The sequence below is a fragment of the Prunus dulcis genome, chromosome 1 (assembly GCF_902201215.1).
Source record: "Prunus dulcis chromosome 1, ALMONDv2, whole genome shotgun sequence".
In the NCBI taxonomy this organism is placed as follows: Eukaryota; Viridiplantae; Streptophyta; class Magnoliopsida; order Rosales; family Rosaceae; genus Prunus; species Prunus dulcis.
The window spans coordinates 33,145,664-33,158,850 of NC_047650.1; the positions used below are offsets into that span (position 1 = coordinate 33,145,664).

The window sequence follows — 13,187 nt, forward strand, 5'->3', positions numbered from 1 at the left end:
TCTAGCAAGTATGAATTGTTTTTTTGATGGAAGGTCAATTGGTGTTACTAGTTTGAAAAAGTATGACCAACTATGCTCTGTCTGCAACTGTGATCTGCAATTCTTACAACCAAAGGCCACTCCGCGTAACAAAAAAGATTGGTTCAACACGAAAAATTGCAAACCACTGGGAAAAAAGAAGAAGATGATGAAGCAATATTTCTTTTTTCAGCATTGAAAAGCCACTCAAGTATACGATTAATTTGACAAATGAAAAAGAACAATAATAATACTTGGCTGTTTCAGATTTCTGAAAATTGGAAATCAGATTAGAAATGCAATTAACAAAGAGTAAACAGTTGGTGATTGGTTTGTTGGTGTTCACATTTCTTCCAAAATCATCAGTTTTAAAGATCCACAACCAGCTATGTAGCCGTGTCTTTTTACATATTTTGGTGAATGATGGCAATGCAATATACTACTAAGCTTAGAAATTCAAACTGCAACATGTGGTAATGTATTATATATTATATACCAAAGCATATATGCTAATCTCCTTTTACATTACAGAGAAATCAATACAAGACCTTTATATGCCAACTCTCTTTTTACATTACAGAGAAATCAATGCAAGATAAAGATCAATCTTCAAGCACGACGCCTACTGAGGCGCCAAGAGTTAGGCTCATTGTATCTGTCATATAGCGGCTCAATGCGTTCTTGACGCTTGCGCTTGCTCATCTTGTTAGCCTCTGCAAATTTGAAGGACCTTGGTGCCAGTTCCACCAGCCATTTTGGGTCTATGGCTGTCACCTCGCGCATGTACTCTTTTGAGGTCATAACCAGCTCATGGTAGATGACCCAATCTGGTTGTTTCTGGAACAGAGCACTGCTTGGATGGATATAAACCTGCTGGTTCTCCACCAGGGTTCTGTAGCAGCCACCCTCCTGCTGCGGGTCCTTTCTAGCAGCATGAAAGAAGAACCCTGCAGTAATGGCCTTCCTGATCTTTGTATAGTGCTTTCCTGCGCTGACAACGTCCAGTTTGTACTTGTCCATGATGCTCAGAAGCTGCTTTCTCACATCCTGTGCCCTCCTCAAGGATCGAGACTGAACAAAGTTGTTAAAACACCATGGCCCTGAAAAGTTACTTGCTTTCCAAGCCTCATAGAGTGCAAGTAAAGTTAGGTGGTCTCCCTCTGGCTGAAAGAACTTGGCTCTCTTCTGATCTGCCTGGGCTTGTTTTTCCCTTGGCCTGTGAAACATATTGCCTGTCTGAGTCATTGCAATGATGGTCAACATCTCATCACTGCATCCAAGGTCCACGCTGGCGAGTAGCATCTTAGACAGGGGTGGTTCCAGAGGAAACTCGGCCATTTTCCTACCCAATCTGGTCAGCAGCCCCTCCTCATCTAGTGATCCTAAATTGTACAGTTGTTCCATGGCAGAAACGAGTGCTTGGCGTGGAGGAGAATCCATAAAATCAAATTTCAGGAGATCATTTATCCCCATAGCTTTCATCATAAGTGCAGTCGACGCCAGATTTATCCTCTGGATTTCTGGAGTTGTAGTTGGGGACATCTCGTTGCGGTATGCACTCTCAGTGTAGAGGCGGTAACATTTCCCAGGGCCTGTACGCCCTGCTCGCCCAGCTCGTTGCTCAGCCGACGCTTGTGAAATTGGAGTTATGATCAGTGAGTCGAGCCCCAGCTTTGGGTTATAAACATTTTGTTTAGCAAACCCCGGATCAATTACATAAAATATCCCATCAATGGTCAGTGATGCCTCAGCAATATTAGTAGCCACAACTACTTTCCTCTTCCCTGGTGGAGCAGGATCAAATATCCTCGACTGCATTTCACTTGGAAGGGCGCTGTATGCTGGTAGAATAATCAACTCAGGAACATTTTTACCAAGACTTTTCATCCTCTCATATAGAGTCTGGCAGGCAAAATCAATCTCTTCTTGTCCAGTCAAGAAGAGAAGGATGTCACCTTCTGGTTCTTTTAAGTGGATTTGTAGGACAGTGATTAGAGCTGCGTCAAGGTAATCACTTTCTGGCTGCTTGGTGTATAATTTCTCTACGGGAAAAGGCCTCCCGGGGATGGTGAAGATTTTACAGTCACAGAAATATTCTGAAAACCTCTCTGCATCCAGAGTAGCAGATGTGGCAATCAAACGAAAGTCTGATCTCCGGTCCAAAAGCTGCTTAAGTAAACCAAAAAGCACGTCTGTAGCGACCGTCCTCTCGTGAGCTTCGTCAAGCATGACCACGGAATATTGAGAAAGGTTCTCATCAATCATAATCTCCCTAAGAAGCATACCGTCGGTCATGTACTTGATGACAGTATCTGGTCCAGTGCAATCCTCGAAACGAATTGTATAGCCAACTTCCTCTCCCAAACGGCAACCAACCTCTTCAGCAACCCTCTTGGCCACAGACATCGCAGCCACCCTACGTGGCTGCGTACATCCAATCTTGCCCTTTGTCGTGTAACCCGCTTCTGCAAGGTACTGCGTTACCTGGGTTGTCTTACCAGAACCAGTCTCACCAATGAGGACGAGCACTGGATTAGTACGCACCGCCTCAATCAGTTGTTCCTTCAGCTTGTAGACAGGCAAGCTCTTCCTCTGTTCCTGAATTGAGAGCTTTGACCTCTGCCCAAAACTGATGGTTTTCCCTAAAGCATCCTTCTTCCACTCGGGCATTTCATAGCCTGACAAACCCACACCTCTTAGCTCTAGTGCAAATTGCCTCTCACCAGCCTCTGGCATTGGATCTTCCCAGGGACGATTCAGATCCTTTGGGATAGAATTCAACATGGTTTTTGCCAGCCTGCTCACTTCTCTATCCTCCTTAGCTAGCGCAGATCGAAGTGCAGCTGCGCGGCTTAATGACCCTTCTGGATTCTTCAAGATCTTCACAGGGGACATGTCCAAAGAATATTCCAAAAACCCCGGCTTGTCCTCCCTGGTTTCAACCTCAGTCTCTTCCTCATCTCCCTCTTCTTGATAAAGCATACCATTTGCTTCTTCTTCATCATACATTGGATACTCTGTAACGCTCAAAACACCAGAGGCAATCAACTGCTGGGCTTCCCACTTCTCGGGCGAGCTCATTCTCTTCAATGGCCGGCGGCGTGATGGGACAAAAACATCATCCTCTTCCTCAATCCTAATCCCAGAAATACCAGTCCTAGTCACAGGCCTATCCTTTGACGCCAATGGGTTTGTCCAAAGACCGTCACCCTCCGAGCTCTTCTTCTCCAAGGGAAGCAAATCCTTCCCAGTTCGCTGATCAACATCCCTCATCGAAAGACTCAACTTCCTACCCGAAACCGAAACCACCTTAACATAAACTTCCTGATCCCTCTTCACCACATCCTCGGCATTACGAATTCTCCGATTCGAAATCTGGGAAACATGAACCAAACCCTCCCTCTCTCCCTGATCATTCAACTGAACAAAGCAACCGTTGTCCATCACTCTAGCCACCCTACCCTTATGAACAGTATACAATTCACACCCATCTCTGTTTCGTTTATTGCCTAAATCCGCATGCCTTCTTTCCCTGTCTTCATCACTTCTACGCCGCTCAAAGACTCTGTCTTTCTTCGAGACCTTCTCAGGCTTCGGACGACTGATTGCGTGAATGATGGCGAAGAGTGTACGGACAAAGTAATCCGCCATCTGGGCACCGTTTTCCTGCAATTTGGAATTGAACTCGTCGACAGTCTCGCAACTTCGTCCCAAGTCAGTGATGAACTCTGCAAGAACAACGTCCCCCAACCCCGTATGAGTTTCGAGCTCTGAAACTACCTTGGCGAGCAAGGAAAGGTGGTCGAGCTTCGTGAAAACATCTTCAGTGGCAGCAGCCATACTTGTTGACTGGAGATTGATTGATTCGAAAAAGAAAAGGTCACGTACGATGGTTTGCTATGAACTAGAAATAGAAAATTGGGAAATTTTGAGTTACGAGCAGAAGTCAACTTACGATTTTGGAACCCTGATTCAAGGCTTTTTATAGATGATTTAGTCCTTTACCTATTTGGTTTAGGATTTCATATTTGCCAGCTCTCAACAAAACCTAGTGAGTTTAGGAGATTTTGTTTTAGTTTTAGTCCTTTACATATCGGGTTCAGGATTAAATTTGCCGACTTACCTAGCGAGTTTAGGAGATTTTGAATTTGTTTTAGTCCTTTTTTATTGGTCTGGATAATCTGTTTCAATTCCTTTAAACATCGGCTTTGGGATATGCTTGCTGGTCGACTACGAAACCGAGGGCCTCTTTGGTGGTTCAGTTGGGGCATCTCATGGGTCATATGTCAAATATAGCCCTAAAATAATGCAAAATTCATCTTCAGTCATGAGCTAAAAAAATTTTTGGCTAAATTTGGAGGGCTATATTGGGCACTTTAGCCTTCCAACCAGGCCACTTATAGCCCAACTTTGGCAAAGGCCAAATTTTTTGTGGGCTCAGCGCATGTGATTTCCAAGAAGAAAGAGTATCACGCATGGGCAAGAGCACAAAACATCTCGTACAATTGCAGATCCAACAGCCAATATTAAAGGCGTGATGACGTCAGCTAACCGGTAGGTTTTTTTTAAATAACCTTTTTAAATGTTTTTCAATTCATTATATATATATATTGACATTTGAAGATGAAGATAAGAGGTGTCATGTCAACAAAAATCTAATCCGAAATCTAGATAGTTGCTCCTGGACCGACACATGTCACTCGAAAATCATATCCAAAAAATTATTAAGATTCTCTCAGGATAAGACGTGCCACGTGGCTTAACAGAAATCTTGTTAAATGCTTATCAATGTACACATGTCATATATGAAATATTGTCTCTAAATAGTAGTTTAATTAAATTAAACAATACATAATTGTGGAATGTATGAGTGTTATACTATAGTTTTTTTTTTAATAATAAAATATGAAGGGCCCTAAAACATTGCCATGCATGACTAGAGATGAAAAAATTTAACCCTACACTATTCTTTAAAAAATTAATATTTTGGAGGGCTAAATTTATAGCCCTGAACTACATTTAGCCCTATGACTAGAGATGGCCTTAGTTAATTAGATAGATATCATATTTCTAATCAAAATTACGTTGGACCATATTATGAATTTACATTGGACCGAATTATGAAATTATATTGAACCGGATTGCACATAATCAGGTGAAATCCTAAAGTGATGAGAAATGCGGTTTTGGTCCCTTAAAAATTCTCCTTGCAAACAAAGCTGATATTTGGTTGTAAAGGGTGGAGGAGTACATAATATGTTAGGGGTGGGCACAATTTTGGGTTAATTGGACCAAACTTACCAACCTAATTATAGTGAATTGGGTTGGGTTGGGTTGGTCTAAAAATGAGTGGGTATTGTATTGCGTTCAAAAAATTATAAACCGCTATGTACAAGATTGTGTTACGAGCTAGAATCAAAACTTAAGACTAGGCTTAATTTTGAGTTAACCTAACCTAATTGAACCACCTAACCCGATCACAAAAGTTTGGATTGAGTTGAGTTGGCCTAATAATGAGCAGACCAAGAAATTAACTACTATATATTGGGTTGGATTACGAGTTGGGATTAAAACCGACCCCACCGAATTCATTAGGTATTGTGTATTTAATATTTTTTTTCCAGAAAGTGTTGTGCTAACTAATTAATTTCCTATGAATCACTAATGTGTGTTGTTGGGCAAGTAACATGCTCAATTCCAATTTTTTCAAAGTAGCCAAGAATTTGATTATAATATGAGAAATCCCAAATGGCCCCTCAGCTTGTAGTTCCCTTTAAATTCATTCCACTTGTAACCAAGAAACATTATAATCAATCTAACCTGATTCATTCTTGCATGCAAACAGGCTTCTTTATTTAAGCAGTAGTCTGAACAAAGCACAATAAATTAAATTTAGCAAAACTGGCATTAATTATAAGCAGTGGTCTAAAGTCAAACACCCAACTTGTGCTTCAATAAGCATGCCACATCCAATGGTACCAACCAAGTGTGGGTCTTAACATTGCGAGTTTTGGACTGGCAGGAACTGTCTCGAAGCTTTTCATAAACTATTTCCCGGCCTCTCTCTATCCAAAACCAAAAAAGAAGAATTATTTGGAAGAATACACAGCATGATTATGAACCGAAAAGTCCAATAGAGTACACCAATTTGTTTTGGATTTGGATGATGGTGTTCTATCAAATTCAAAATAAGAAAATAAACTTTGATCACAACTCCAAAACATAGTTTCATTCAAGTCAGCACAAAGAAGAAAAGTATTGTTGTCATAAGTGTATATGGGGCTGTCTTTTGGATTTTTATGTTGGTTTCCAATGGTGTAATCTTTTAGCGACTTGCATTTGTGTTAAGATATGATGTGAGAATGAAACAACAACATGACAACATTATAAATTATAAGTTACTTTTTTTTTTTTTTGCACCATCAATGACATTTTGAATAATCAACAGCACATAATAATGAAATTTGGAAATCATCCTTGCCTCTAGCCTTACAAATCTCTGATTCTTCTACCCGCTATGCTAACCAAATCAAAGCAACCAACACAGCAAAATTTCTTACTACTCAAGCACTCAAAAAACTAACACCCAAGACCACTCCAAGTAACAAAAAATTCAGTTATGAGGACATAAAAATGGGGCCATACAAAGCCTGTGAAGTTGAACACACTTACGAGGCAGGATCATCTTCAGTTGCCTGAATGAAATCTATCTTCGCATTGTAGATCGGGAAGCTGGTGATGAATAGAGAGTTTTCACCAGAGCATCCTCCCTCCTCTCACCAGTTTTCCCAGGAGCATCCTCCTTCTTCCTCTCACCAGCCTGTGGCAAAGTGCTTCCTTCTCCACGCTCCTCCCTGAGTGCAGTTTCATATGACTAAATTAAAGTACATGTTGATTATTACCGCATAAAAAAACCAATATACTATTAAGTACAGGCATTTCATTACCCCGATTGTCATTAAATAATTAATTAAACTAGTTAGGTCGCCATGCCTAAACCCTAAACCCTAACCCCTAATTAACCAACTGTAGAAAGAAATTAACAACTGTTAATTGACTAACAGAATACCTTTTCTCATTGACCTCAATCTCAAGCACTTCCCTCTCATCCTCAGACCCATCTTCTCTAAAACCCGAAACAGCCGACACACAAGCCATCGTTGGAGATTGATCCGATTCCAGATCGAAACACGCGATGCTTTGCGAGGAAAGGGAAAACTTTCTGAGTTATTTTGAGCAAAATTTTAGGGTTTGGCTTTGAAGGCTGTTATAAACGCAACGACATGTTGGTTTGGGCATTTTCATTTTCTTGGGCTACAAAGACTGGGCAATGGAGCCAATGGGGTCTAGCCCAGTAGAAAAGAGTCTTGACTTGCAGACAAGAGATCTCAAGTTCGAATTCCCACAACATCATAGTTGTACGTGTGTGTGAGAAATTCGCCTCCCCTTTAGTTTAGATTATCGCCTGTACTTTAAAAAAATAACAATAATTGGATAATTAGACCCAAGATTTATTTTTAAATCTGCAGACTCGCCCTATATGTAAGTTTCTGCAAAAGAGCAGAAGCCTTCAGAAAGAGGACAACCCACAACAGATCTGAGTATCCAAAATATTCATCACGTACATCTAAGCACAACTCCAATCGCATAAGATTCCCAAGTGGCGCTATGTTTTCCGCAATCTTGTCATCTGCAGATTCAAACACATAATAAGAACGATGTATAAGCTGAGGTTAATTACATTCTATATAGTAATTGATATTTACTTATATAGCTTACTTGTCCATGAAACATGTGCAGGGTGAGATTTTCAAGCTGAGCAAAACCAGTTAAGAGTGAAATTGAAGGAGGTATCATGTGCTCTTTCCATGTGGGGAATAATATCTTTGTCAACTGAGGAGCATTAAGAGGCAAGACATCATTGAATTTGAGATGGCCGCGATGTTCAACAATAGTGAGTTTCGGGGCAGAAATCGTAACATTCCATTCGTTGAAACAATCAGTCACCTCTAGACAGCGAAGGGATGTAGCAACAATCTCAAACTTATATGGCAATGCGCACCTTCTCAAGCACAAGAATTCAAGATAGGACCTATTGATTGGCTCTCAGCTCTTACCTTCCTACTTTTGCATTCTTTATAAATGGTTGCAAGATGCGCAAACGAATTCAGATATCAAAAATTTCGCAAATGAAAATCTATATATACCTTCTCTAGGCGGCTTCGGCAGCTTTGCCAAGAGCTTCGGCAGAGGTTACTCTTTCTTCTTCTTTTCTCTGTGGATTGTTGCCTCTATCGTAGCCCCATCTCCCCCTCTCTTCTCAATCTGCAATTTTTGCTTTTTTCGGCAATTACATGTTGTGGCACCTGGCCAGCCTTGCCAAACGACGTCGTGGCACCTCTTTGACATAGTGAATAAGTGAAACTCCGCGTTTCATTGGTTTGACCTTCTTCTGGAGAGACTCTGCTGAAGCTCTTGCCTTCCTGCTTTTGCATTCTTTAAAAATGATTAAAAGTTAGTATGAATCATCTTTACTAATATACCACTTTTGTAAATTAGGTCACTGTTCATTTGGAATGAAGTCACTAACAAGTACTACTTTACTCTGTCTCACATTTAAAGTGAGTTCATTCCAAATGAATAATGACCTAATTTACAAAAGTGGTATATTAGTGAAGAGGATTCATACTAACTTTCAATCATTTTTAAAGAATGCAAAAGCAGGGAGGCAAGAGCTTGAGCAGAGTCTCTCACTACAAGAAAAGTCATCTTTTATGGCGCGCGTTTTATGGCATGCATTAAATGCGTGCCGTAAATAAGTCTTATTGATAAGATTTTACGGCATGCATTAAGAACGTGTCGTAAATGAATAATATAGATAAGATTTTATGGCGTGCATAGAATGCACACCTTAAATGAACGATATTTACGGTGTGCTCTTTCTACACGCCTTTAAAAAAAAAGGTAGTCATGGCGTGCTTTTACCGCACGCCTTAAAAAAGAAGGTATTCATGGCGTGGAAATATGCAAGCCATAATAAGTCAGAAAATTTAAAAATTTCCCACCACATCTCTCTCTCTCTCCCCCCTTCTCCCTCACCTTCTATCTGGCTGTCGCCTTGCTATTTCAATAAAAGATTTAGGGTTCTGCTATTTCAAATATGTATATGCAGATTAAGACTTTTTCTTTGTCAGATTACATTAGCATCATACAATTACATTNCTGCATCATACAATTACATTAGCGCTGCATCATACATCGTTATGAAAATCCACCTAGCAGAAGATGAAGGAGACATCCTCCTCTCCTCTTTTTGGCTGGGGAGGATGACATTTATGTAGCATTTCATTCTATCTCCAAGAGGATTGAAGTTTCTATCTCCAAGAGTATCATTACTAGAAACTTCAATCCTCTTAGAGATAGAATGAAATGTTACATCAATGTCATCCTCCCCGGCCAAAAAGAGGAGGATGTCTCCTTCATCTTCTGCTAGGTGGATTTTCAGAACGATGTATGATGCAGCGCTAATGTAATTGTGTCTCTTCTTTAGATAGATTATCTCTATCTCATAAGAAATTTCCTCTATGATCCTGCATATATTTCTGCCCTTGAAATCTTTGAGATAAGATGAAACTTCATCTACATCCCCATTCGCACACTTGATAACCAATCGTAAGCCGTCACGCTGCACGAGCTGCTTCAGTAATCCTAAGGTAATGACTCTCAGCATTGTGCGCTGATGCTGACTTGCATCCAGCACTATGACTGAGTAGAGCTGTAAAACCCTCATGTCGGACAAAATCCTATTATCAGTCATATATTCGACGCCATCCTCACAGCCCACCTTATTCCTAAAGTAGTCTTGACAAAGGTTACAGACCTTTCTACAGAAACTACCCTCCGCAGCAACATGTAGCTGAAACACTCTCACTGGTAACAAGGACTACTCTACTCTGTCTCACCTTTAAAGCGAGTTCATTCCGAATGAACAGTGACCTAATTTACAAAAGTGTTATATCAGTAAAGAGGATTCACACTAACTTTCAATCATTTTTAAAGAATGCAAAAGCATGCATATACTTCTATATCATAGTTTGGAAAAGAAAGTTCGATTCTTTGCACATATAAGTTACAGGGGAATGAACAGTTACCTAAATTACTAAATGGTATATCAGTAAAGAGGATTCACACTAACTTTCAATAATTTTTAAAGCATGCATATACTTCCTAATGAACAGTGACCTAATTTACGAAATTGATATTTCAATAAAGAGGATTCACAGCTTGAGTATACAGTTCGAAAATCAAAGAAAAGGGTACAGCCACAGAAACGCTTACATACACACAGGCACAATACCTGGTCCACATTGGGTGGTTCTTGAAGCATGGTTTCAGAAGGAGGCAAGAGCTTCAGCAGCAGAGTCTCTCCAGAAGAAGGCAAAACCAAGAAAGGTGCCACGACGTCATTTGGCACGGCCGGGCAAAAGTCGCAGATTGAGAAGAGAGAGAGAGGCAACAATGCTCAGAGAAAAGAAGAAAGAGTAGGCCGAAGCCGCGCAGAGAAGGTATATATAGATTTAATTTTGGATTGGTTAATAATTGTCCTTTGATAAATTTTGTGTTTTTCGTTTAAATTTAATAATGGAGAGGGAAAAAGGAAACAAATAAAAAGGGGCACAATTAATAAGTCGCTTAGGCTGAACAATAAGATTTTTATTTATTTATAACAATTGTATTAATTTTGCAAACACATACAACTGCCTATGTACTTAATAATCACAGCCTAAATGCTAATATTATGATACTCCAATAAAATTGATTTTTACAACGTCATAGGATTGTTTCTGCCTGCAGAATTTGGCTTTGTTGTCTCCTTGCAAACACTCTGCATTAATGTGTGAATTTTGACAAAAGGCGATTGCAGATCATAACCCCCTGCCAAAGGTCATATTTGCTCTTTGATAGTCAGGTAGCACCCATGGTCTCGACTCTCAATACTAAGGATGGAGTGTGAATCAATAGTTACTTTACTTACCAACCTAATTATGTCAAGCCTTTACATAAATATAGCTATGAATGTGCTGTGAACATAGAGGATCTTAGAAAACTAAGTGATGTGGTGGTGGAGCACACTCTTTGTCCAAAGTGAGCTCGTACTAAGTTTTTAATGGATTTTGTGATCAACACACTTGAAAAGTATATGACCCCCTTTAGTTCTGCAACTTCTCTAGTTTCTTTTGTCATGTTCATCCAGGTCTTGTAATAAAAATTAAGTTTCAAATGACCTTAAGAGAATCTGACGAAACTAACTTAAGCAGTAGTCTAAATTCAAACACCCAACTTGTGCTTCACCTAAGCATGCCCCATCCCATAGGACCTACCAACAAACCTAATGGAAGTGGAAGTAGGTCATCATAACAATACGAGTTTTGCACTGCCAGGAACTTTGTCTCGAAGCTTTTCACCATTTATCGGCCCTTCTCTATGCAATAACAAGTTGCATAAGATCGGTTATTTTTTCATCATCAATCCAACTCCCACCTCCGTTATAGTATCTCCGGGAGGGGTTCAAGACCTTGCACATTTGGCAGCATGTAAATAGAAAGCTTGACTTCGAACCAATTACCTACCTACACATCCAGCTATTTCAACTTCTTTAAATTGACTATGGGTGAACTCCTCCGGTTGCCATCTTTCACTTCTTTCATTTTCAGAGAAGCCAGGAGGTGATTCTGGACGCTGCAATAAGCAGGAAGAATGAATTACAATCAGTTTCACAATCAAAACAAACCAAAGGTTAGTTTCAGTTATAGATTTTGAGTTAACAATTAACTGATTGACAATCAGTTTCACAATCCAAACCAATGAAAATAAATTGCCAATGGGTAGGGAGGCCTAAAATAAGTTACTATGCAATGCTTCCATTTTGGATGTGAGATAACATTCTCAACAAAGATCAATTTCAAGTAGATATTGAGTTAATAATTAAAGGATAAAGGAAAAACCCATGCATAATAGAGTCGAAAGACCAGGCAACATGACAATAATGTCCTCTGAGACAGCAAGTGCTTGTGTGCAAGTGATCAAGGGAGTTGTGATTTTCATTGTAAATAATGAGTGTGCTGTTAATATTGTCAGACTAATAATTGGGTAGTTAGACCCAAAGATATATGTTTAAATATGCAGACTCACCCTATATGTAAGCTTCTGCAGAAGAGGAGAAGCCTTCAGAAAGAGGACAACCCACTACAGATTTGAGCATCCTAGAGCATCACCTTCATCTACAGACAATTCCACTTGCTTAAGATTCCCAAGTGGCGCTATGTTTCTTGGCAATCTTGGCATCTGCAAATTCACACACACACACACATTATAAGAAAGATGTATGATATATTATATGTTGGGGTTAATTACATTCTATATCTATAGTATAAAATGTTTTCTTATATCGCTTACTTCTCCAGAAGACATGCGCAGGTTGAGATTTTCAAGCTGGGCAAAACCAGTGAAATGTGAAATTGAAGGAGGTATCATCTTCTCTTCCCATGCGTGGAAGAATATCTTTCTCAATATATTCTCCCACTCCCATAAGTTGCGATGTTCAAAAACAGTGAGTTTTGGGGCAGAAATCGTAACATTTCCTTTGTAATGACAGCCAATCACCTCCAGGTGGTGAAGGGATGGACCAAACAATCTCCAAATCAGATGGCAATGTGCAGCTTTTCAAGCGCAAGACTTGAAGGAATGGAGAATTGGATAGCAAAGAAAGCATGAAATATTCACCAACCCATGTAGCTTCCAGTCGAAGGGTTATCAAATAGTTGAATGCAGCTAAAAATTGAGAAGGTGGCATAAGAATACAACTATCCAGATATAAATGCTTAAAAGACTTTGAAGCATATTTTTTGTTACACACAGGTAAAAGCCGAAAGGGAAAGCTGTGGGGCAGCTTCAGCTTTCATCTTGGACACAATATGTAGTGCGTGATGGGTACAAGAGCACAACAAGAAATCATCAACCGCTGTATGCCCGGTTGGGTTACGGGTTGGGACTAAAACCAACCCAACCCAACCCAACCCAACCCAACCATGCCCACCCCTATGTCCAATAAGGTGGACTTAGTTTTTAATTCGGATGTTGGTGTCCAGTCAAAATAAACTTTGATCAGA

At 40.0% G+C, this 13,187-nt stretch overlaps 2 protein-coding genes and 1 long non-coding RNA gene across 11 annotated transcripts; all 3 read right to left on the bottom strand.

The window, feature by feature from the left end:
* Positions 1-487: 487 nt before the first annotated feature.
* Positions 488-4,055, bottom strand: LOC117623149 (probable pre-mRNA-splicing factor ATP-dependent RNA helicase DEAH5). Its single transcript, XM_034354059.1, has one exon. It carries the CDS (start codon positions 3,856-3,858, stop codon positions 628-630), a length of 3,231 nt encoding a protein of 1,076 aa, XP_034209950.1. The 5' UTR covers positions 3,859-4,055; the 3' UTR covers positions 488-627.
* A 1,778-nt stretch (positions 4,056-5,833) lies between these two features.
* On the bottom strand, positions 5,834-10,553 carry LOC117615434 (probable pre-mRNA-splicing factor ATP-dependent RNA helicase DEAH5). Of its 9 annotated transcripts, none has more exons than XR_004584016.1 (5): positions 7,798-9,092; positions 7,644-7,708; positions 7,088-7,483; positions 6,691-6,872; positions 5,834-6,083 (listed from the first exon to the last, which is right to left on the bottom strand). XR_004584016.1 is itself a non-coding variant. In XM_034344516.1 (2 exons), exon 2 carries the CDS (start codon positions 9,833-9,835, stop codon positions 9,254-9,256), a length of 582 nt encoding a protein of 193 aa, XP_034200407.1. In that variant the 5' UTR covers positions 9,836-10,014; positions 10,376-10,474; the 3' UTR covers positions 9,089-9,253. The 9 variants fall into 9 exon arrangements, 1 of the variants encoding a protein (XP_034200407.1); XR_004584013.1 differs by lacking the exon at positions 5,834-6,083 and adding an exon at positions 10,376-10,553 and having other exon boundaries at positions 6,408-6,872; positions 7,798-8,514; XR_004584019.1 differs by lacking the exon at positions 5,834-6,083 and having other exon boundaries at positions 6,408-6,872; positions 7,798-7,911; positions 8,226-9,092.
* Positions 10,554-10,864: 311 nt separating this feature from the next.
* On the bottom strand, positions 10,865-13,089 carry LOC117615437. The gene is made up of 3 exons (XR_004584022.1): positions 12,475-13,089; positions 12,211-12,363; positions 10,865-11,757 (listed from the first exon to the last, which is right to left on the bottom strand). It is a non-coding gene; the product is annotated as an uncharacterized LOC117615437 (long non-coding RNA).
* Positions 13,090-13,187: the final 98 nt, after the last annotated feature.

What these genes read in the sequence shown, in the direction of transcription:
- LOC117615434 (XM_034344516.1), bottom strand. Translation starts at nt 9,835, where the DNA reads ATGACTGATAATAGGATTTTGTCCGACATGAGGGTTTTACAGCTCTAC.
- LOC117623149 (XM_034354059.1), bottom strand. Translation starts at nt 3,858, where the DNA reads ATGGCTGCTGCCACTGAAGATGTTTTCACGAAGCTCGACCACCTTTCC.